This window comes from Podarcis vaucheri (assembly GCF_965113315.1).
Source record: "Podarcis vaucheri genome assembly, chromosome: 9".
NCBI lineage: Eukaryota > Metazoa > Chordata > Lepidosauria > Squamata > Lacertidae > Podarcis > Podarcis vaucheri.
In genome coordinates, this window is record NC_138767.1 from 17,593,893 (window position 1) to 17,618,129 (window position 24,237).

General features: G+C 44.4%; 1 protein-coding gene across 6 annotated transcripts in view; it reads left to right on the plus strand.

Annotated features, from left to right (window-relative positions):
* The window catches only part of CCSER1 (coiled-coil serine rich protein 1), a 726,914-nt gene that overhangs the window by 168,669 nt on the left and 534,008 nt on the right, over positions 1-24,237 (plus strand). For all 6 annotated transcript variants that reach the window (XM_082236373.1, XM_082236372.1, XM_082236374.1 and 3 more), the window contains one exon: positions 10,449-10,542. In XM_082236373.1, coding sequence (XP_082092499.1) covers positions 10,449-10,542 — 94 coding nt within the window. The remainder of the gene's footprint in view (positions 1-10,448; positions 10,543-24,237) is intronic.

A 24,237-nucleotide genomic window follows, 5' to 3' on the forward strand; every position in this document is an offset into this window, starting at 1 on the left:
GGCTCCTGGTATGCCTGTCATTGACTCTATCTATTATTTGGGCTCCCTGCCTGCCACCCCCGCCCCAGTCCCAATAGGTAGCAGCAGCAGCTTGTTGTTGTTGTTTAGTTGTTTAGTCATGTCCGACTCTTCGTGACCCCATGGACCAGAGCACGCAGGCACTCCTGTCCTCCACTGCCTCCCGCAGTTAGGTCAAACTCATGCTGGTAGCTTCGAGAACACTGTCCAACCATCTCGTCCTCTGTCGTCCCCTTCTCCTTGTGCCCTCAATCTTTCCCAACATCAGGGTCTTTTCCAGGGAGTCTTCTCTTCTCATGAGGTGGCCAAAGTATTGAAGCCTCAGCTTCACGATCTGCCCTTCCAGAGGGCACTCAGGGCTGATTTCTTTAAGAATGGAGAGGTTTGATCTTCTTGCAGTCCATGGGACTCTCAAGAGCCTCCTCCAGCACCATAATTCAAAAGCATCAATTCTTCGGCGATCAGCCTTCTTTATGGTCCAGCTCTCACTTCCATACATCACCACTGGGAAAACCATAGCTTTAACTATACGGACCTTTGTCGGCAAGGCGATGTTTCTGCTTTTTAAGATGCTGTCTAGGTTAGTCATTGCTACTGCTGAATAAATGGGTCTTCCCACTTTGAATGGTGTCCCTTATCTGTGTTAGGAAGAAAGCAACACTGTCTCTTTGTAGTTACCGTATTTTTCGCCCTATAAGACGCACTTTCCCCCCTCCAAAAATGAAGGGGAAATGTGTGTGCGTCCTATGGGGCGAATGCAGGCTTTCGCTGAAGCCTGGAGAGCGAGAGGGGTCGGTGCGCACCGACCCCTCTCGCTCTCCAGGCTTCAGGAAGCTATCTGCAAGTCTTGCAAGCCCGGAGGGATGTCCCGCGGGCTCGCAAGGCTTGTGGGCAGCAGCCTGCAGCCCCACAAGCTCGGGGGATAGGGGGATGGCGGAGCGCTGCCACCCCCTATTCCCCGACCTGATCTGGAGGCTGGCGGGGGGGGGGGAGAGAAGCAAGCTTGCTTCTCCCCCCCGCCAGCCCCTCAAGCTCGGGGGATAGGGGGATGGCGGAGCGCTGCCACCCCGATATTCCCCGACCTGATCTGGAGGCTGGCGGGGGGGGGAGAGAAGCAAGCTTACTTCTCCCCCCCGCCAGCCCCTCAAGCTCGGGGTATAGGGGGATGGCGGAGCGCTGCCACCCTGCTATTCCCCAACCTGATCTGGAGGCTGGCGGGGGGGGGGGAGAAGCAAGCTTGCTTCTCCCCCCCGCCAGCCCCACAAGCTCGGGGGATAGGGGGATGGCGGAGCGCTGCCACCCCGCTATTCCCCGACCTGATCTGGAGGCTGGGGGGGGGGGAGAAGCAAGCTTGCTTCTCCCCGTCCCCGCCAGCCCCACAAACTCGGGGGATAGGGGGATGGCAGAGCGCTGCCACCCCGCTATTCCCCAACCTGATCTGGAGGCTGGCGGGGGGGAGAAGCAAGCTTGCTTCTCCCCCCCGCCAGCCCCACAAGCTCGGGGGATAGGGGGATGGCGGAGCGCCGCCACCCCGCTATTCCCCAACCTGATCTGGAGGCTGTCGGGGGGGGGAGAGAGGCAAGCTTGCTTCTCCCCCCGCCAGCCCCACAAGCTCGGGGGATAGGGGGATGGCGGAGCGCTGCCACCCCGCTATTCCCCGACCTGATCTGGAGGCTGGTGGGGGGCGGGAGAAGCAAGCTTGCTTCTCCCCCCCCGCCAGCCCCTCAAGCTCGGGGTATAGGGGGATGGCGGAGCGCTGCCACCCCGCTATTCCTCGACCTGATCTGGAGGCTGGCGGGGGGGGGAGAGAAGCAAGCCTGCTTCTCCCCCCGCCAGCCCCACAAGCTCGGGGGATAGGGGGATGGCGGAGCGCTGCCACCCCGCTATTCCCCGACCTGATCTGGAGGCTGGCGGGGGGGGGAGAGAAGCAAGCTTGCTTCTCCCCCCCGCCAGCCCCTCAAGCTCGGGGTATAGGGGGATGGCGGAGCGCTGCCACCCCGCTATTCCCCGACCTGATCTGGAGGCTGGCGGGGGGGGGGAGAGAAGCAAGCTTGCTTCTCCCCCCCCCCGCCAGCCCCTCAAGCTCGGGGGATAGGGGGATGGCGGAGCGCTGCCACCCCGCTATTCCCCGACCTGATCTGGAGGCTGGCGGGGGGGGGGGGAGAGAAGCAAGCTTGCTTCTCCCCCCCGCCAGCCCCTCAAGCTCGGGGTATAGGGGGATGGCGGAGCGCTGCCACCCCGCTATTCCCCGACCTGATCTGGAGGCTGGCGGGGGGGGGGAGAGAAGCAAGCTTGCTTCTCCCCCCCCCCCCGCCAGCCCCTCAAGCTCGGGGTATAGGGGGATGGCGGAGCGCTGCCACCCCGCTATTCCCCGACCTGATCTGGAGGCTGGGGGGGGGAGAAGCAAGCTTGCTTCTCCCCGTCCCCGCCAGCCCCACAAACTCAGGGGATAGGGGGATGGCGGAGCGCTGCCACCCCGCTATTCCCCGACCTGATCTGGAGGCTGGCGGGGGGGGGGGAGAAGCAAGCTTGCTTCTCCCCCCCGCCAGCCCCACAAGCTCGGGGGATAGGGGGATGGCGGAGCGCTGCCACCCCGCTATTCCCCGACCTGATCTGGAGGCTGGGGGGGGGGAGAAGCAAGCTTGCTTCTCCCCGTCCCCGCCAGCCCCACAAACTCGGGGGATAGGGGGATGGCGGAGCGCTGCCACCCCGCTATTCCCCGACCTGATCTGAAGGCTGGCGGGGGGGGGGGGGAGAAGCAAGCTTGCTTCTCCCCCCACCAGCCCCACAAACTCGGGGGACAGCGGGTCAAGCTGTCCCTGAAGGCAGAAGAGGGAGACGGAGCGCTCCTTCTCCCACTTCTAGCTTGGGGATGGCTGCGCAAACCTGGGGGGGAAATAAATTTTTTTCCCTTGATTTCCCCCCCAAAAAACTAGGTGCGTCCTATGGGCCGGTGCGTCCTATAGGGCAAAAAATACGGTATTTAAAGAACAGCATCAGGTCTTTGCCAATTAAATTTCTATCCTAGCAGTGCTGCAATGACAATTTGGATAGTGGGGTTAAACAAAACAAGAAAATGCATATTGGAATAATAATAATAATAATGTATTCTGAGATTAATTACAGTTTGGAAAAGTTTTTTTTTAACTCGTCAGAGTTTTCTGTAGCTCACTGAACCAACACATTTTTTTAAAAATCAACAAGCAGGAAATAAAGTAGCATGCTTCTATACAGCCACAGCTAATAGCTGGGAATGGCTGGCTGGAACCCTGAATAGGAGCACTCCTTTCAATAGAAAGGATACAGGCAGGTCCTTATTTCCAAACATAATGCATTCCCAGGAAATTTTACAGGAAATTGTTCATTAGGCAAGGAAATTGTTCATTAGGCAAGTGTTCACATAACAAGCTGACAATTTTTATCATTTCCTATGGGAATATTTCTAATGCATGATTTCTCCATTCTCTCCCCCCACCCCTCCACAGTTTCTTCCTGAGCCAGGAAAACAGAGACAAAGGAGGGGCGTGCAGAATGACTTGGATCAGTCTAATATCTACCACAGTGTGTAAGAGGAAATGCCATTGACGTGGCTCTGATGGCTTTTTTGCTCCTGCAATGAAGCAAAGTACAGGCGACTTTCATATCACACGGGGTTTCTGTTCCTTGCTCCCGCGCGCATCTACAGAGTGCGCATAAGCGCCCCCTGCCCTGTTACATCTTGCCTCTGTTAGGCTCTTGTTCTATCCCTCTTCTTCCCTCTTCCGGGTCCAAAATGACCTGTGTTTCAGTGATCACACGTCATATGGACATGCCTAAATTGGTCGCTTTTGCATGGAAGCTTTTGCAGCCTCCAGTATGTTCCACCTCATGATAATCAGATCCTGTTACATAATCTGTATTTTTGGCTAAATTCGATTGCTATTTTATATTGTTCAGGTCAATTTATTGCATGCACGGCCCTTTTATTTTATTAATAAATATTAAAGTTGGGGGGACATTGCACCAATAAGTGGTACACAAATAAGCCATACCATACTACCATAGCATATTTCTCTTTCTTCTGGGCCTTTGAGTACTACTCTTAAACTGTTTGTCCACAGAAACAGAAATGTTGAGTAACCAAGTACTGCAGGATTTATATTTTTCTTCTGACAACCTCTCATACATTTCACTAGAAAACATGATTATTTGATGGCTGCATTCAGGAGCCGAATACATTTAATCTGCTCACAGCATATGAAAGGCATCCAGAAAGCTTTACATTAGATACACAGAGGTTCTTGGTATGTCAGCAGTGAAATCAGCATTTTGTAAGTCTTCTTCCTATTTCCTGGTTTTCATGTAATTTTATTTTCTCTTTGAAGTCTGTGGAAGAGTCCAGAAGGGGAAGCCTTTCATTATGCCCATGAATTATTCAGTTATGGTTCTTAGAGTTAACATTGCTTTAAATGGCTTAAAGGTTTTCCATTTTAGTGTTTGCGGGCTCTTTTTATGACTGTGTGCCATGCTTCTCAGTTAAAATCTTTGAATTAGTTGTTGCTAGAAACACTTTCAGTCTTTAATTTGTATGATTGTGTTCTAAAAAATGTGTTCAAAACATTTCTGTTATGTGTGGAAAATCTTTAGGCATATACCATAATATTGTAAGTCATGTGTTGGTTCTCATGGGCTTGGCCTGTAGGGAAAATAGTTGAAGGGAAGGTATATCTGTTTTCTCTTTAAATTCTGCAATCTTCTTCATCTTCTTCTTCTTGAAACATATAGCACTGTGTGTCACTGCTCTCTGGTGAAAGGCTAGATGGAGTTAGAGAGAGCATGAGAGGCTCTGTGAATTTCCCACTGTGCGAGATCATGACATATAAAGTGGTACCTCGGGTTAAGAATGTAATTCGTTCTGGAGGTCCGTTCTTAATCTGAAACTGTTCTTAACCTGCTGGGTTCCAGGCCCAATTCAAAATGCTAGTTTTGTCACTGAGAGCTCATCATCCCTCATCATCCATCACAACACTTAGAGGACCAGGAATTCCCCTATCCCTGCCCTAAACTGTTTGGGATCAGGGTATCTCTGAAAAGCTGCCTGTTTCCATTCAAACTTGCCATTGCCCATGTTGTCATCGGGAGTCCTGTTCCAGGTACCCCCACATCTTGAGAGTAGAGGTTTGTACAGCTTCTCATTGGTGTTACTGTGTCTGGAACTTCTTTCTCCAGGAGGTCTTATCTGAATGACATATTTTCTCCTTTCACAGGCAAGTACCTGTAAAGACATTCAGTTTGGGGAAAGCCTTAAGGGGGAACGCGTCACAATGCACTATTTTTTTCTCCTTGTTGATATTGATAGAAGAAACATTGGTTGGTCTAATACCTGTCATAGTTCCGATCTTGTGGCTTGCCTTTTAAGATTTTACAGTGTTTTTGTTTTAATTTTTCTGATCGTAAGCCTCTCTGGATGCCTATTGCCAGGCAGAAGGGTGACATTTTAAACAAACATATAAATATATTGATCTCTCCACAGACTTTTACCAAAGTCCTCAATGTGGCATTAAGATGAACATAAACTGAAATCTCCTTGCCTGTGGTTTTAAAAGGAAGCTCAAGTTTGACAAGAATTATGATATAATGATATAGATTATTTATCCATAAGGATAGCAAATTTGAATATGAATATAGCCAAAATTTATTGCCAAACAAGGATCCAGTTAAAAGCTGAATAACTTGTTAATAAACATCTAGTATTAATGGGATGTAGATTCATTATAATGTTTGCAATCAGAGCACAGAATGTCACAAGCATTAGTCAAGACTTTGTAACAATATTGCTGTAATTGGATGGTAATTTGCATCAATTGAATAAGGGAACATTGAATCATAGGAAGGGACAAGAAATATTTTGTCTGCTGACAATAGTAAACAAGAAGCAGCTGACAAAAATGGCAGAATAAGTTTGAGACCATATCAATCACTGAACAAATGAACAAGATCTGGATCAAAATCTGTAAACAATGTTGTTGGAAGACCTACAGCATGTAAGTTAAATAAATGTGGCTCCATGCTGCGGCATGTACTGTTCATTTATAGAAACAGCAACTTCAGTTCCCAACGTATCTAGCTATTGCACAGCACTGTCAGTGTCCATGACCAGTACCTAGTACCTAGTAAGCAGGGACTATCAATATGGAGCAAGTGAGCTGGGCATTAGGTGCTCAGTGCAAAATTAACAGCATTGGTGTGTCCTGGGACCAACTATCAGATGGGTTGCTACAGCAGCACTACCACAATACAAATGTATGGTCAACAGATAAGGAATGAGTTCTAAATGCATACTTGGGTTAAAGGTGGTTCCCAGCCCTGAAAATGTTGAATCTGCTGTTTTAGAAGATATTGAAAGACCTCATCACTCATCACTCCCAGCTCCTCCTCTCTCTGATCATCTGCTGGGTCCAAGACTTCTCTTTCACTCTGAGTAGACTATTCTTCCTGAAGACACATCTGCTGATAGAGCCTCCTGACAGCCAAATAAGTGATCCTGTAGTGACTCTATAGTGACCAAAGGGCCCCATGTACATGAAATTGTATGTGTGCGTATGGCATGCAAAATATTGCTTGTTTCCTTTTCATTTAGCTGTTGTACTTTGATATTTGGGCACATGCACAGTAAAGAGAAGAGCAAAGCGCATGCACAGCCACTGTCCTGGAAAATGATAGTCCTGGCTTCAAGAAGAAGAAGAAGAAGAGTTTGGATTTGATATCCCTCCTTTCACTCCCCTTCAGGAGTCTCAAAGCGGCTAACATTCTCCTTTCCCTTCCTCCCCCACAACAAACACTCTGTGAGGTGAGTGGGGCTGAGAGACTTCATAGAAGTGTGACTGGCCCAAGGTCACCCAGCAGCTGCATGTGGAGGAGCGGAGACGCGAACCTGGTTTCCCAGATTACGTGACTACCGCTCTTAACCACTACACCACACTGGCAAAAAGTGCTTTGCTTGCTTATGTTGTATTAAGCCTTGCTCACACCATTGTTTAGCCCTGGTTGTGCTACTTGTGGATGGGGATTCATATTGGAATCTTTGTTAGGATGTGTATCCCATTGAAAGCAATAATGTGCTGAAAGGTACAGTACTCACATTCAGATCTCTTTCAGCCTCTGTTTCCACCCCCTTCCACTTAGCTTAGGCAAGAATTTTGGTCTTGTTTCTGACATCATGTTCTATTCTAACATGCGTTAGCTAACCTTTTTGGACCTGCAGCCACATCTGCAAGCCAGAAGCTGATGGGGCACTAAGGGGACTATGGGAAGCTGCCTTATACGAGTCAGGCCACTGGTCCATCTAGCTCAGTATTGTCTACACCTGAGCTTCATATCTCTCCCAGCCCTACATGGTGATCTGAGGAACTAAATCAGGGACCTTTTGAACGCAGAGCATGTGCTCTACCACTGAACCACAGCCCTTCCTGAACCAGTGGTGGGTTTTCTTAAAGCTGGATAGCTCAGTTGGTTAGAGTGTGACACTTATAACGTCAAGGTTGCAGGTTCAATCCCCGTAAGGGATAGCTGCATATTCCTGCATTGCAGGAGGTTGGACTAGATCAGGGGTCAGCAACCCGCGGCTCCGGAGCCGCATGTGGCTCTTTTACACCTTTGCCGTGGCTCCGGGGCGGATACTAGCGAGGGGAGGAGGTGCATTGTGCGCCCCAACACTCCCCACTGTGGCGGGTGCTGTACTGGCTGTGACGTCGCATGGGGGCGGTGCGTGCGTTAGTTACGCACCGTCCCGACGTCACCTTCCCGCCCGCTGTCAGATCGCGGCTCCAGAGATATATTTGTTTTAAATGTTGCAATGGTTTTGTGGCTCCCAGTTTTTTTTCCTTCGGAAACGGGTCCAAGTGGCTCTTTTTGTCTTAAAGGTTGCAGACCCCTGGACTAGATGATGGTCAGGGTCCCTTCCAACTCCATGATTCTATGATTCAAGAAGGGCATGGCTGACTAGCTGGAACATTGAACAGGAACCCGGAGAGTTAAAAATGTGTCTAATCATTGTAGAACCCTTGTAATCTGAACCCATAATTTTTTTTGGGGGGGGATTTCACATCAGAATTGGACAATTACCAAGCATTTTTTTTCCAGCTCCCTTGCACTCTGTAGGTGTAGCACTTTGAGGCAGAAATGAATGGAAGCCTTCCTTTCTGCAACAATGAACTGCAACACACAGACACTCATTCATTCTTTGTATACACATTCTTTGTTTGACAATTGTTTTTGTTTGAAGATCACACTTTAATGAAAGGGAACTGTCCCAAGATAAGTTGTTGAGAAGAAGGGGCAAGAAGGGGCAAAGCAGACTTTGGTTTCATTCTCCTGCACCACAGGGGTTAAATGCAGTTTTATGTGCCAAAGGAAGACAACTGGGAGGAAGAAAGCTGTATTTTTAAAAGTTTCTAAGGGGCTATTCCAAAGTCAATGGAGAGTTTTATTAAAGCTTTTGCTGAAGCGTTTGTCTGCAAGCAGTGATTAAGTCTTCCAAGGGGAGGAAAAAGAAAAAGAAAATAAAAGAAAGGACATGTCAGCATTCATCTGTCAGCCTATCTTTGGAACACAGAGAAATTTTGTTTCCTTTTCTTCCTCCTTAACTAACAAAGCATTTTAATGGGAATACTTTGAATTAAGGCATTGTATGGGCTTCTTCCATATGTGCTTTTTTTAAAGGAAGAAAATAGAAATTGTCTTGTAATTCTCTCTGGATGTGCTTGACAGCAATAGTGTGTGTGTGTGTGTGTGTGTGTGTGTGTGTGTTGTTTTTTTTTTTTTTAATAAAGCAGTTGTAAAAGTTTTTGGAGTTCAGAACAAATTATTTTGTTAACTGTGATGAATGAAGGGGGCAGCATTGAGAGGGTCGAGAAGGCAGACCTCAATAGCCTGATGGAAATTTTGCCAAACATGGTCTTGGGTGGTCAATGTGGCCGCAGAGGTGCTGATAAAGGGGTGCAAGCCTCCCCCCAGTTGAAACCGCACAGAGAAGGTTGAGTAAAGTCGCTTTTTGGCGACTTTGTTATTAGCTATCCCTCAATCCGCTCACAATGCATGGTCCTCTTTTGCCCAGACAGGGTTCCCTTGCCTGAGACGGGCATTAGTTTTTGGTTCGAAGGCCTGTGCTCCAGTATATTAGACTGGCTGCAGAGATTTGTGGTGAGTGCTTTGCTGCATGCCCCTCATTGGGTAGGATATAGGTATAAAGAAGCATAAATACAAAAGAAGCATTACTCCACGTCCCACGAAGTGTGACAGAATTCTGGATTGGAACCCATAGCCTGCAGGGCCCTTTCCAAGCGCAATGTGATCAGGCTACTGAGTCATGCTTTTCAGTGCCTCAATGTGAATTCATCCAAGATGTTTCCTGGTATCGCTGTGCTAGCTCCCACTGAAGAAAGAATGCAAAATTAGACAGACCCTTTGCCTGATCTAGTAAGATTTTTCTGACATCATTATTTTTAGCCTCCCTATCAATGCATCTAAATGCATTTATAAGTTGCCTGGTTCATGCACAGGTTCAGACTGCAGTTTATGGATATTGAAGGGGCAACGCTCTCTGTTTCAGAATGGTGCTTCATCATATTCTCCTTATTCACCATAGATGTATCTTTTAATTGAAAAAACATTTCTAAACAGTTCGCTATATTTTTTTAAAAAACTTGTAAGTATTTGTGTTTTAATCCGTTTTAAGTTTATTGTTATTTTAACTTTTTGAAAGTATGAAATTATTGTTGTTAATTCGTATTATTTTTTATCATGTTAAAATATAGATAATTTTTCAGTTTTTAAGTTTTAAGACAGAAAACCAATTGCACACAAAGATCGCATATACACAATGTTTTATCATTTTAATAAACCACTGCAAAGTTGTTGCTTTCTTCATAATCAGTTAGGGATAGAGATGGAATCTGTTCTAAATAGATTTAAATAGATTTGATGGTTCTGACCTGATCAAACTTTGCCTGCATCAAACTATTCCTGGACCAGGCACCTTTTATGCTCATGCATGTTTTCTTTTTTAAAAAAATCAACAAATTATATGCAAAAATGTGCATATATTATACATATAATACATATAAAAGAGTGAAGCCCATGTAGCACTATATTTTTGTAGCTTAATTGTATAAGTGTTAATACCTAAGTATTTTTATGCAGTTATATGCATTGTTGTCTGGTTAACTTCAGGAAACTTGGAGTTCATATGTGTATAACATGCAAGTAACAATGTGTAGAATAATAATGTATATAATATGCTATTATTGTTCACAACTTCTTATTGAGATCAGGAAGCAAAATGGCAATTAGATAAAATTAGATGAGGATAAGCTTATCACTGAGATTTTCTGAAAATCCCATCCACACATTCAGTCACCTTCCTAAACTGTTATTTTGTTGGCATACTACAGGATGTTTTGAATAACTTGGGCTCCTGTGACCTGGATGAGGATGACCTCATGCTTGACTTGGAATTCCTGGAAGAACAGCATCACAGGCATTCTGGTAAGCCAGGCTGATGGGCCGCATTTACAACTTGTCTATTTCTTTTGAATGAGATTTTGCTGAGTGCACTTTTTAGGAAGTCAGTAGTAAAATACATTTCTGTTTTTTTAAGAAGGGAGAGTGGATTATATATTTAGCCATTTTATGATCTGAATAACTTCTAGCAGTTGCTATACAGGATATCATTCTCTTCACTTGAGATGCTAATTTCTTGCTTAACCCTATTCATAATGATGCTATTGCTGGAGATCAAGCTGTTTTTCTATGGATCACTTCCATAGGCCAGTTTTCAAATGGTGGACTTACTTACCTTGCAGAAGAAACCCAATTGCTTGGTAATTGGAGGCACATTAGTATTCCATATGCTTTTAATGCCTAATGTCTAAAGGTCAGACCTTGAAAAACCATCTTCTTTTTTGGTCAACATTGTTATGTTGCTAAAACTTTTTTCTAACCAGCTTTTCCACTAATATTTTTTTAATTGGGGTCGTAATATTTGAATTTCTGTCTCCCATCTAATTCTTGTTTTGTAACATTTGTTAAATTTTATCTGTTGTGTGTTGCTTTGGCCGTCTCATTGAATGAATAGTTCACTGGCACACCAGCTCCCAAAATAACATTCACACCCAAGCATGCCAGGAAGCATCTATTCTTATTTGAATGTTGCATTGAGCAATAATCTCCGATAGAAATATTAGTTGTGTCTAATCTCTTCCCAGTGGACTGGTTAATGTAGAGACACCAGCTACCCCTGTCAAATCCTCAGCAAAATTGCCTCAGGCGGTGTTTGCTGGGCATGCACAACCGCACAGTTTGCCTCTGTTTTATTTCTTTAATGGGTTCTAACTATATTACACCCAGGGTCACATAAACATGTCCGGGAAAAGGTAACATTACTTTGAGGCCGTAAGAGGGAGAACGGCAAACACAACCCTACCCATTAGTTCTGTGCAACTCTCTTAGTATCCTTTTTGTCTGGAAGGAGTTGTACGGCGATAATACATGTAGCCTCTTCTGATAGCAGATAATTGTTCTTCATCTCAGCACCATGAGTGATTGAATGCTCCAATCACACACCTGTCACAGAGATGCAGCAGAGGGATCTACTTCAGCAGAGGCAGAACCAGAGTAAGAATGCAGCTTGCATTCCATGTCTCTACAGGACCACCTGCTTCCACCTTTATTTATTTTTGAGATTGAATACCCCAGGGTGGTTTTTAGACGCAGGCACACACCATAAAAACAACGTAAAGCACAACTAGGCTGCACAGAACACAAAGAAAAGCATAGTGCAGACTCGACAAGGTCTAGGAAAATAACAAGGTTTTAACTCTATGCCGAAAAGTTAAACTCGACTCCAGGTAGGCCCCCTTGATGTTGTGTTTCCCCATCACTTTCCTTATTGCAAATAGGGTGATCTTTTAGCAAAGTGCATTGTACAAAACCACCCAATCAACTTTATTTGTGCAACCTGAATTTGCCCGTATGTGATTGATGCCCACCTGAAACTAGTGACAATCTGGAAGCACCCTAACTTTTGAAGTGCACAGTAAAAATATAAATGTCAAAAAGAAGAATTCCTTATGTATTAAACTTAAATAGCTATCTCTCTTGCTCTACACCTCACTGAAACTTTCAGCTCAAACAACAGCAAAAACATTTGGCTTGCATTTTGACTGGGTGGAGACTTTGGGACTCCCTCCACCTCCAGTAATAGGGATATTTCGAGAGGGAATTAATTTAAAACTTTGGGGGTGGGGCATGCCATCTGCTGGGGCAGCAACATATCTCCCCCCCCCCCCAGCTCTGCCTCCTGTGGTTGTGAAGCTCCTCTTGGCACAGGTTACTTTTGAGATTTCCTGCAAACAGGGCATTGATTTGGTGGGAGGCGAGGATTTGTCTTCAATGATAGGCTGGTCTTGTCCTAACCCCGCCCAACAACTTTTAAATGAATAGCCTGCATTTATGGTCACCTACCTTGCAGGACTTGGGACGTGGGTGGCGCTGTGGGTTAAACCACAGAGCCTAGGACTTGTTGATCAGAAGGTCGGCAGTTCGAATCCCCACGATGGGGTGAGCTCCCATTGCTCGGTCCCTGCTCCTGCCAACCTAGCCATTCGAAAGCACGTCAAAGTGCAAGTAGAGAAATAGGTAGCGCTCTGGCGGGAAGGTAAATGCCGTTTCCGTGCGCTGCTCTGGTTCTCCAGAAGCGGCTTAGTCATGCTGGCCACATGACCCGGAAGATGTATGCCGGCTCCCTCGGCCAATAAAGCGAGATGAGTGCCGCAACCCCAGAGTCGGCCATGACTGGACCTAATGGTCAGGGGTCCCTTTACCTTTACCTTTACTTTGCAGGACTACTGTGGAAAATTAACAGTCTATTCTTTGTAAAGTTCTCTGCATGTGGCATGGGGGGAAATGCCGCTGTGTAGAAGTGCTAAATATTTACTTGTAATCCTTTGGTGCTTCCCACATTCTGTCAATACTGAAATGCTTAAAATTGAGCCTAATATAAAAGACATGATCCACCTTAGGGAGTGCCTGTTTATTACACCACATAAATTAGAAGATTACATGTTTCAAATGCACGAAAGGAATTGTCGTGACAGCGTCGTAAGGAAGGTTACTGTTTTTATAGGGTGGAAACCCATCAAGTGCTTGTGCATAGAATCCTAGCATTAGTTTAACCTTGTTTCTTCTAGTCCCCCCTTCCTATTTAAATGTGTCTTGTATAATGCAAAACATTGATTTCTGAACTGTGCCTATGTAAATGAAGAGCTCATACCTCAGTGATGAAAGGAAGGGACCATTCAAACAATTGTGTAAGGGTGGATATCATTTGTACATGGCCAGAACTCAATTACTATGCCCTCAAGTTTGAAAGCAAAAGCTCTGGGTTCTCCTAATGTGGATTAAAGTAAAATAAAGTTAGCTGCAGTTCAGATCCAACCTAGTTTGTTCTATGTGCCAGGAAAGGTAGGGATAAAAAAAAGAATAAAAGACTAGGGTTCTGGTATATGGGGCCTCAGGTATTGGACTAGACCTCCCATCACCCTTGACTATTGACCATGCTAGATGGGGCTGATGGGAACTGGAGTTACTTGGAGAGCCATGAATTCCTCACTCCTGAAACAGATCTACGTGAGGCCTGATCACGGTAGATATTGCCTCTTAATGCACTAACAAAAAGTAAAAAGAATAAATCTGCCCTGCTCACTGTTTTGTTTTCCAAAATAGTGGTTAGTTCAAAATTAAAGCAAAAGCTTTTGATCTCCAAAAGGCATGAGAAAGGGGGAGAGGGGAAGGAGGGTTTGCTAGCTGAGGCTCACCACAGCTCTTCTCATAGCAGAAAATAATTATTTCCCACTGTAGCTCAACCTGGCCAGAACCTCTTAAGATGAAAGGGATATGTTCAAAAGGGAAGCTTCTGGGATTCTAAAAATCCCAGGGGGACTCTAAAAATCTCTACTGAATTGCCCAAGGGTTAAATTAAGTTTTAAGTAAAGGGGAATCATTCTTTTTATAGTGCAGTAGATTAGATTGTGTATCCAGTTAAATAAACCCAATTATCTTCTGATCCAGCTCTACCATTATGCTATCAGATAACAGGGAGGGGGGATAATATAAAGCTGTGCATGCAGTCTAATTGATTAAATGCATGTTTTCTAGTCTTGGGCAGCACAACTGAACCCAGTGCAACTACCGTAACTACCAAGTACATGAACACAGAATTGCAGGGCATGCTCACAAGCACTGGAATTGCAGCCAGCTTTGCCTGTGGAACTTGTATATAAAATTTTTAGCACTCTTTGTGGCATTTTTAATGACAATAAATAAACAAACAAACATTAAATGAATCTGGGGGTTTCTTGCTTTAAAGTTTAGTGTTGTGCCACTGTGTTCATTTAATAACACAGTATAATGAGCTGGCAGTGTAAAATGCCAGTGAAATAATTAAGGTCTCTGGGTTATTCTTCTGCCAGGTGTTCATATAATAGGTTTCTCCCACTCCTTTAGGCACATGGTAGGACAGAAGTGCTGGGGTTTTTTTTTAAAAAAAAGGTTTGTGTTGTCCAGCCCAAGGAATTCCAGCAATTCCTTATTAACAGATCACTGAGAGATTCATCAAATAAAGGATGCCCTAAACTGGCCTGCTTGGTGGCTCTGAGGACATTATGAAGCACTAAAATTGCATTGCAATTAACTGTTCCTTTCACCTTGCTTTGGACCATATTATTCTGTTCCTGTTGAGGTTCAGCTCTTGTTTTGATGGGCTTTCAGTGGGACCAACTGCTCCTCACTGTGGCCAGCTTTCCTTTTGAGAGAGCCAATGGCTATCAGGGGCAGCTGATCATTCTCCTTAGCTGTGGCTGCTTTATTTCCTGCAAGAGCAGGTGGATGAAGAAGAGGCCAGACTGGGCCTAATCTTCATTGCCACCAATAAGGGAAACTGAGTGGTTGTGGACTCTGTTGCTGTTTTCTTCAATGCTCTGTTCCTGCAGGCCATAGAATGTGTATCATCAGGCAACTGCTGGGTCCCACTATTCCAGCAGGGTCCACTGCTAATATCTGCTCAGGGCCCACCCTTAAAGCAACATTTTTTCAGTGGGCAACTAAGTCTGGGATCCCTTCTTAAAATTTACCAGAATGCCGCAGAATGATTCTTCATTGGAGTCACTGTGAGGAATTATAATGGCGGCTACATTGGAGGGCTGCTATTGGCACCTGCTGTTCCCATCTCCAGGTAAGCCTCTTGGAGTTGCCAGCTGATGAAGGAGGGTCTCACCAGAGAACACTTTGCAGAGGGTCCCCTCAACTTTGAACTGGCTCTGTCTGCACTCATCAGAGAGCTGAGCCTGTCTGCAGCCCTACAAGGAGTGCCCCATTTAGCTTTCTTGCTCTACGCTGTATGAGATAGTCAGATGTTGTTGGGAACATGTAAAAAAAAATAAAAATTAGTTGCGTGATTGAACAGCAAAATAACTCTCCCATGAACTGCAACTGTAGTTTGCACTGCTGCAGAGAGCCACATTAATCACCAGGCAATAACTATCTGGCCTATTAGAAGTGGGTGAGATATTTTAAATGTAACACCCCCCCCCCCCAGTTTTAATGCATCTATGTGGAGTTGCTTGTAAGTTGCTTTGGAAGAGCACACCTACCGTATATGTTTCAGCCCAGTGGCACAAATAGCAGCTGCAGTGAGATGATTTTGTGTTACAGTGTTATGTTAAACATAATCTGATCCTGCATTTAAAAATGAAACAGTGGGAGGTCCAGTTATGAACCCCCCCCCCCAATTCTCCTTTTCGGGTAAGTGGGGATTTTTAAAAGTTAATTTGTTTAGGATTTGGATGTTATTCAGTTTAATAACTGGCAGCAACAATAGCAATAAAATTTACTTTTGAAAGGAAAAGTTTTATTGGACATCCTGGGAGAAATCTTATAAGCCAAATATCCCCTAGGTCGCTGTCTGTTGGTATACAGCCAAATGAAAGTGTTGGCGTAATGACCCAAGGATGTCAATTAGGAATTAATTAAGGAGTTGCTAAATTATTTTTGAGTCTGATGAACAAGGCTGGGTGGAGAATGCTGCAGTGATTTAGGGGTTCCTTCTGCATCTATAAATTAAACCTGGCAGTATTTGTTAATGATTCTAGTGAGGAAGAGCGCAACTGGACTGCAACGGAACCCCAGTGGCTTTGACTATGAAATGTGTCTCCAGAAGAAAACATTCCAGAACTTAATAGATTGCTTAAAAAGACAATTGAGTTATGTTGTTGAATAAACAGCAGATTGGGAATGTGGAGAGAGAGTAGAGTAGAAAGAACACAGTTGCCCAAGATTTCATCAAACTCTAATGTGAGAAAAGACAAATTTGGAATGCATTTAATACCGTATTTTGCACCCCATAGGACGCTCCGGCCCATAGGACGCACCTAGTTTTTTGGGGGGAAAATAACGGGGGAAAAAATTATTTCCCCCCCAGGTGCGGGGCTGGAAGAACCAGGTCGGGGAACAGCAGGAAGGCGTGCTCTGCCTCCCCGCTGTCCCCCGAGCTTGTGGGGCTGGCTATGGGGAGAAGTGCGCTGATCCCGGGACTGCAGGCAGCTCTGCGCAGCCACCGGGAGCGGGGCGGGACTTTGCGCCCGGCTCCCGGTGGCCGCGCAGAGCTGCGCTGATCCTGGGACTGCAGGCAGCTCTGCGCAGCCACTGAGAGCGGGGCGGGACTTCGCGCTCGGCTCCCGGTGGCCGCGCAGAGCTGCGCTGATCCCAGGACTGCAGGCAGCTCTGTGCGGCCATCCGGAGCTGGGCGGGACATCGTGCCCCGTTCCCGGTGGCCGTGCAGAGCTGCGCTGATCCCGGGACTGCAGGCAGCTCTGCCCAGCCACCGGGAGTGGGGCGGGACTTCGCGCCCGGCTCCCAGTGGCCGTGCAGAGCTGCGCTGATCACGGGACTGCAGGCAGCTCTGCGCAACCCTCGGAGCCGGTCTCCTGAGGGTTGCGCAGAGCTTCCTGAAGCCCGGAGAGCGAGAGGGGTCGGTGCGCACTGATGCCTCTCGCTCTCCAGGCTTCAGCGAAAGCCTGCATTCGCCCCATAGGATGCACACACATTTCCCCTTCATTTTTGGAGGGGAAAAAGTGCTTCCTATAGGACGAAAAATACGGTAGGTTATGGGGCAGGACCATATAGACAGAAAGAGGCTTTGGTAAGCCCCATTATCCCTTGGCCTAAACAACCCTCTCTCATGTGAGGCTTGGGAATAATATGAATAGGGTTGGCTGGCAGTGTATATTATGGACTTTTAATGCTGTAAAGTGGTAGGGAACCATTAAGACACCTTGTTAGGCAGGACTTTGGGAAGGTTTGCCGTATGGAGCTGCTCAGATAATTTTATTGCCTGCTTTTACATCTTCCTGAGGTTCTGTTTTTTTATTGCAAAATTTCGCAGTGCTTTAAAAAAAAAAGATTTTTATGTAATATATTTCTGCTCTGTCTGGGACCGTATGGTGAAGGGCAGACTGTAAATAAGGTAATGCCTGAATGAATTGATCTCATTTATGTCAAGCATTTCTATTTGTCATGGCAAGCCAAAATAGCCACCCTTGGGCTAGAGGGTATCCTGTGGCCATCTAGACGTTGGACTATGGATCCCATCAGCCTCAACCAGTATGGCCAGCGGTCAAGAATGGAAGGAGTTGTAGCTCAACAACATCCCTGTTCTGTATCCCAACATGTCTTGACTGTGACCTACGCAACACAAGCAAGAAAATTTAGTTAGGGCCACTTAGATTTAACCCATTTTCAGTAATCAAGGTTGTACTGCCTCTGAATCTGGAAGATCTATTCTAGAAATAAAAACTAATTGCTATTGACATGATTTGGCATAGGAGTAGATGCGATTGTAGCTTCTTTTCACAGTTTAAAACAATATTTTTAAATACCAGTTTTCAGTGATATTCCAGGTAGAGACAGTTACTTGGCTGATGATGAGTCTAGTTGCATTCCAATACTAGATACATGAGCCTCAGTCTATGACATCACTTTCCCAGTCATTTTTTGAATTACAGGGTTGTCATATTTCAAAAAGTAAAAACCAGGACACCCCCAAAATTGTTGAGCTAAGATCCAGGAAAAAGCGGACATTTCCTTTTGGATATTCCAGATGTATGGCAGCCCTAGGATACAAGGTCCAGCAAAATTGACCAAAGTAATAAATTCATGCATAATTCATCTGGATGCTCGTCTAAGTGAGCAGCTTTTGTAGTGCAGCCATTAACATTGCAGGGAATAAGGTAAAGGTAAAGGTACCTCTGCCCGTACGGGCCAGTTGTGTCCAACTCTAGGGTTGTGCGCCCATCTCACTTAAGAGGCCGGGGGCCAGCGTTGTCCGAAGACACTTCTGGGTCACATGGCCAGTGTGACAAGCTGTATCTGGCGAGCCAGCGCAGCACACGGAAACACCGTTTACCTTCCCGCTAGTAAGCGGTCCCTATTTATCTACTTGCACCCGGGGGTGCTTTCGAACTGCTAGGTTGGCAGGCGCTGGGACCGAGCAACGGGAGCGCACCCCGCCGCGGGGATTCAAACCGCCGACCTGACGATCGGCAAGTCCTAGGCGCTGAGGTTTAAATAATTCCACTATTCACACAGAAGTACTTTAAGCAAGCTATAAGGATAGAAGGAGTATAGCCATATCACAGGTCAGAAAACAATACAGCAGGAGGAAATAATCTGCCCTGGTTATTGTGGTGCAATTAGATATGAAATACGCATCTCAATATAAAAGTTTTACGATTATAATTTGACTTTGTGATGCAGTATCTTGATTAACACCAGTATTATCACCTGTCAATTACTAAAAAGCAATGCAGTAATTAAGTCAAGCAAATGCTCTTGCAGCCTTCTGGAGGTATAGTATGCCTGGGTATTTTAAGGAGTTCAGCAAAAGCAAAGACCCATTGAGATGAAAAATATAATCTTCACAGGTGCCCTGGGGCAGAGAAGAGAGACACTGTAATGAGCATCTCCCTCATTACGACAAATTAAGATACAACCACATTTGCTTAAAACAATTGCAAAGAGTTTTCAATTTTTTGGACAATAAACTTTTAAGAGCGTACCAGGTGCTAATACACTTTGTATCTTTCCCAGCTTGGGGATTTATAAAGAGCTAAGACAGCCTTTCTCATCTAAATGGAAATGCCCAGAAGCTGATTTGGTACTAAAAAGTCAGCTATCGGTTCTCAATAGTATGTATAACTAGAGAAGTTAAAATATGAACTTCATAGTTGCTAGAATTAATTTGCTTTTTACTTTCCAACACAGTCATTCTTAATTTATGGCAAAACATTCTGTTATCCCCTTTCTGCTTTACACTGTTCTGTTCGGATGGGAATATCCAAAACTATGCTGTGCTCGGGGAAACATTTTGTGATAATGGATTAATACTGAATTATTATTCTTAATGTTCCTGTTTTATCCTGAAGACACCTTGCAATATATATTACATATTCTGAAGAAGGGTCCCCCCCCCCTCCTTTCAAGTTCTAGTAAGAAAATCCTGGGGTAAGAAGCCATGGTCTGTCTGGATACAAAGCAGCTTCGTGTGCTCATGCATTCAGCATTAAAATAAAGAAATTACTATTTTTCTCTGAATAGGCTTTCCCAGATGTCATTGGGCTACAGTTACTATCACATCTGCCCATTGACCATGCTGGATGGGATGATGGGAATTGTAGTCCAACAATATCTACCGATCATAGGTTCGAGAAGGCCGCTCAAAATGCTCAAGCTCATGACTGATATAGGAAGTACTTTTTGCACAACTCACTTCATTACAAAATGCTGATTTTTTTTTTTAAAGGGAGTAGACCAAGCTTCCTCAACCTCGGCCCTCCAGATGTTTTGAGGCTACAATTCCCAGCATCCCTAACCACTGGTCCTGCTAGCTAGGGATAATGGAAGTTGTAGGCCAAAAACATCTGGAGGGCCGAGTTTGAGGAAGCCTGGAGCAGACAAATTCATAGATGATAGATCTTCTTCAGAGCAATCTTACCCATGTGTTCACAAAAGTGAGGTCCCTTGTAAGTGTGTAGGAATGCAGCCTTAATTATTTTTAGCTGTAAGCTCTAGACACCAGCAACAGGTAAAGGAGATGGCTGTCCCTGTCACAAGCCACTTGTGAGCTTTCCAGGGGCATTCATCACCACCAAACCTTATAAGACTTAAAGAGGAAAGGGATAAAAGCTAATAGTTAAAGGTGATTATAACTCACATAAAACAGATAGAAACAAAAGACAAGTCGTTAAAAGTGACTATAAGGGAGGGGCATTTGATTGGCCCCCTGCTTTAAGGTAGGTGTGGGGAACTTTTGGTGGGGAACTCCCATCAGTCCTAGCAAGAATGGGCAATGGCCAGGGAAGACGGGAGTTGCAGTGCAGCAACATCTGGTGGGCCAATGCCTTCCGAAACACACCTATTTAAAAGGCTTATGTTACTTTATGAATTTATGCATTTTATCTATTTGTCTGTTGTAAGCCACCTATGACATTTGCAAAGTGCTGTACCACATATAAATGAAGTAAACAAATAAATCTGTCTAGTGGTCTTAGATTTTAGAGGTTCTGTCTAAAATAATTGGTCTTAATTAGGCTTGATCCATTAACTGTTTTGCTGAATTGTTTGGATGGCAGTTACTCATTTGTTACTTATTAACTCACTTAGCTATCAAGATCATAGTGTCATTGTTCAGTTATTCCTACAATCACAAAGTGTCTGACTGAAGACATAGGGTTGCATCCAACATATTCATATTCACAGTATGAATTAGTCAAATACTATCCTTATAGTCTGATGAAATGTGCAAACTTATGGATTAGTTTTTTTAAAGGAATGAATTTCATTCCCTTGCCTTATAATGACAGGTGTGTTTTTTTCTAAAACATTTCTTTTTCAAAAAAAAAGAAACCTGATTTAATAGGCAGTAGAATGCCTGCTGTCTGCACCTTAACTACCCACATATTCAGTCATGAATGCAGTACTTCTGGCAAATAATAATTTTCTACATCGAAAGTCAACTCATTCTCATCCAGTAAATATTTGAGGGGGTGAAATATATTCAATCCACCCGCTTCACATAGACTAGGCAATGGCTCATTAAATATCAACATGGTACACAGTTTGTTTCAGGAAAGAGAAAGGGAAATATTCTTGTCTCCATTAAAAAGAACATAATGGAAATCTGTATAAAGACATATTAAAGCACCGTAACTGAACACCGCCAACACCGTCAAAGTGAAATAAGCTGGAAAAAAATCTCAGTAGTAAAGATTTAATATTTTATTTACACAGATGCCCACACACTTATATAGATATAGATTATATATACACACATGGGAGCTAGCTAGATGTAGAGTGTCACTGGTAAAACAAGAGACTCTGGAACTATTCTGTTGTGAAGCAGCCAGCAATCGACCAAGGAAAAGACTCCCCCTGCCTCAGGAAGTTTATGTGGGTAGAAAGAGGTTTTACATGACATTCACATCCCAGGATGACTCACCTGACCCTCAAAATGTTGAGTTTCTAATATGTGAATTGAGTTTCTAGGGTGTGAATTTCATATAAGATCTCTTCCAACCAATATATAACCTGTAGGGTGAGTCTTGGGTGTTGATTGGGTGCCTGGTCAATTTCTGACTGATTTGCAATAGATTGGTTCCCAAGTCTCTTGTCATACCACTGACACTCTGCATCTAGCTGGCTCTCTTGTGTGTGTGTATATACCTAATCTATGTGTGCAGAGGTGTCTGTCTAAATAGAATATTAGTCTCAGAAGCATGCTGGAGGTAACATCTAGTACTACAGGCAGTGCTTTTTCCCTAGAAAAATAAGTGCGAGTATTCACCATGAAGTTGTTACGGTAAGTGCCACACCTTTAACAACAAAAAAGAGAGATGCCGGTACTGCGTACCCTTGAGTACCCCCTAAAAAAAAGCACTGGCTACAGGTATGATTTGTTATTATATAATGGATAGTTTTTTGCCTATTGTATCATAACAAATGATTTTTTTGTTATTGTTTCTTCCACTTATATTTACGGTATGTTAGATTAATGATACTCCAATGATTTTTTTGTGCGGGGTCAGACTTAAATGCATGAACTTCTATCCCTAAATTTAACTTGATGAAAATCCAAGGTGCAGATTGGGCATGGAGGTAAAGCTTAGAAAGGTGGCTGTCCTCAATTTGTTTGAGGAAGAACCAGGGGCAAGCAGATTCCCTTTGCCAGTTCCAACAAGCTAAACATCATCTGCTCCCTGGGTGGTTTCCTCTGCTCTTGCTTATACTAGGATAGCCCCAGTGGTTTGCCTGGGCACATTGGGTCCCAGCTAGTGGTATTATGGTTTGTAGGAATACACTGGGTGTCATCTGATGGAAATTGTCCACCAGATCAAAAACAGGTTGTATGTACATATATGCATGGCCTAGATTTTGAACTTTTCCCATGGAGATGTTTTCAACAGTAACAAGAGCATTCTATGTAATGAAAATATATTTATGTTGAAATAAAGAAAGACATGCAGCTTTTATGTAGAAAAATGGCATTATTTTAGATCCATAAAAGAGCGTACCTTGTAATTTTAGAGGGGATATTGAACATATAAACACCAAACACTAATATTCAGTTCATTTCTTATATATCATCTCCTAGTAGGTTGATATTATATTAGAACTATAATAATGCTTGCAAGCTATTGCAGTTTATATTTGGATTATGTTTGCTTTGACTGTAAAGGGTTTGGTATAGACTGTTTGTAATACTGGTGGGTTATGGACCAGACACAATAATAATTCATTTTCTGGGATTTCTGCCTTTGAGACTTCACTGCTTGTCTTATACTCTAAGTCTCAAAGTGTAGTATCCACTTTTATCCAAGGGTTGGCAAATACCTGGAATAGATAGGCAAAGAAAGTCAGCAACGGATTAGAGTCTGGTTAGCTAATCTGACAGTGAAGGAAAAGGGGGGGCGCAGAGGGAGGGAGTTCCTCACATTGAGAGTGCATGTGTGCACAAGCAAATAACTGATCTAGAAGCTCTGTAGCAGACACTAGCATAGAATTGGTTGTCTGCTATTACCTAATTTTTTTGGTTAGACACCTTCCCACTTTGAATTGCCTGCATTTCTTCATCTGAAGCTCCACATGGATGACATAGACATCAGGAAACCAGTTCTGAGCCTTCAGGGCTCCCAGTCTTCCACATAACACCAAGTACTTGAGATGAATAAGACAACACCTCCACTATTGCTGGCCCATCACCTAGCTTTTCTTGACTTGAGTAACTTGATGTTAAGAGCAGCACATTTTCAGGCTTGTCTTTTTGTGTGTGCTGCTTCAAGCCCATTGATCCTACTTGGAATGGAATTCCATTCAGTTTTTCCGGTAAGATTCTAGAAGTCATTGGCCCTTCTCCGTGTTCTAAGTCTCCCACCACCCACTTCTACAGTTGTGGATGTGTCCAATAAAGCCTGCTGTTTCCCATGTGATCGTGATTCTTTATTCTCCATTGGGAACCTCAACCACGTAAGTAGCCGTTTGGTAATAAGTACTGGCTGTACTTTTAGACTCCATGTTGATGATCCATGTAGTTCTGTGCATACAAACTGAACTGGCAAAGAAAGACCTCCTGCAGTAGGGAAACAACATCTGTTTGTTGGTGGAAATCTGTGAGTACTTGGACTGGAGGTATTCACAATCTTGGATTTGGTCTGCTGACACCATTCAGTCAGTCATTACCTGCACACTTGCTACCTCAGTCATCATAATTGTACAAGGGGGTAGTTCAGGCATAGGCAAACTCGGCCCTCCAGATGTTTTGGGACTACAACTCCCATCTTCCCTAGCTAACAGGACCAGTGGTCAGGGGTGATGGGAATTGTAGTCTCAAAACATCTGGAGAGCCGAGTTTGCCCATGTCTGGTGTAGTTACTAACTGGTGAACTGCCCTTTGCTGATATCAATTACTCACATCTGTCTGCTTGCACAGTGCTGCCTCAATAATTGTTTTCTGTTGGTTTCTGGTGTGGACAGGAATTCCATTCCCTTTATGACTTTTCTGTAGCGAAACCAAATAGTTTAATGGCTGTTTGAGAAATTTGCCTTTCCCCAATTGCCAAGTCTTATATGTGTCTC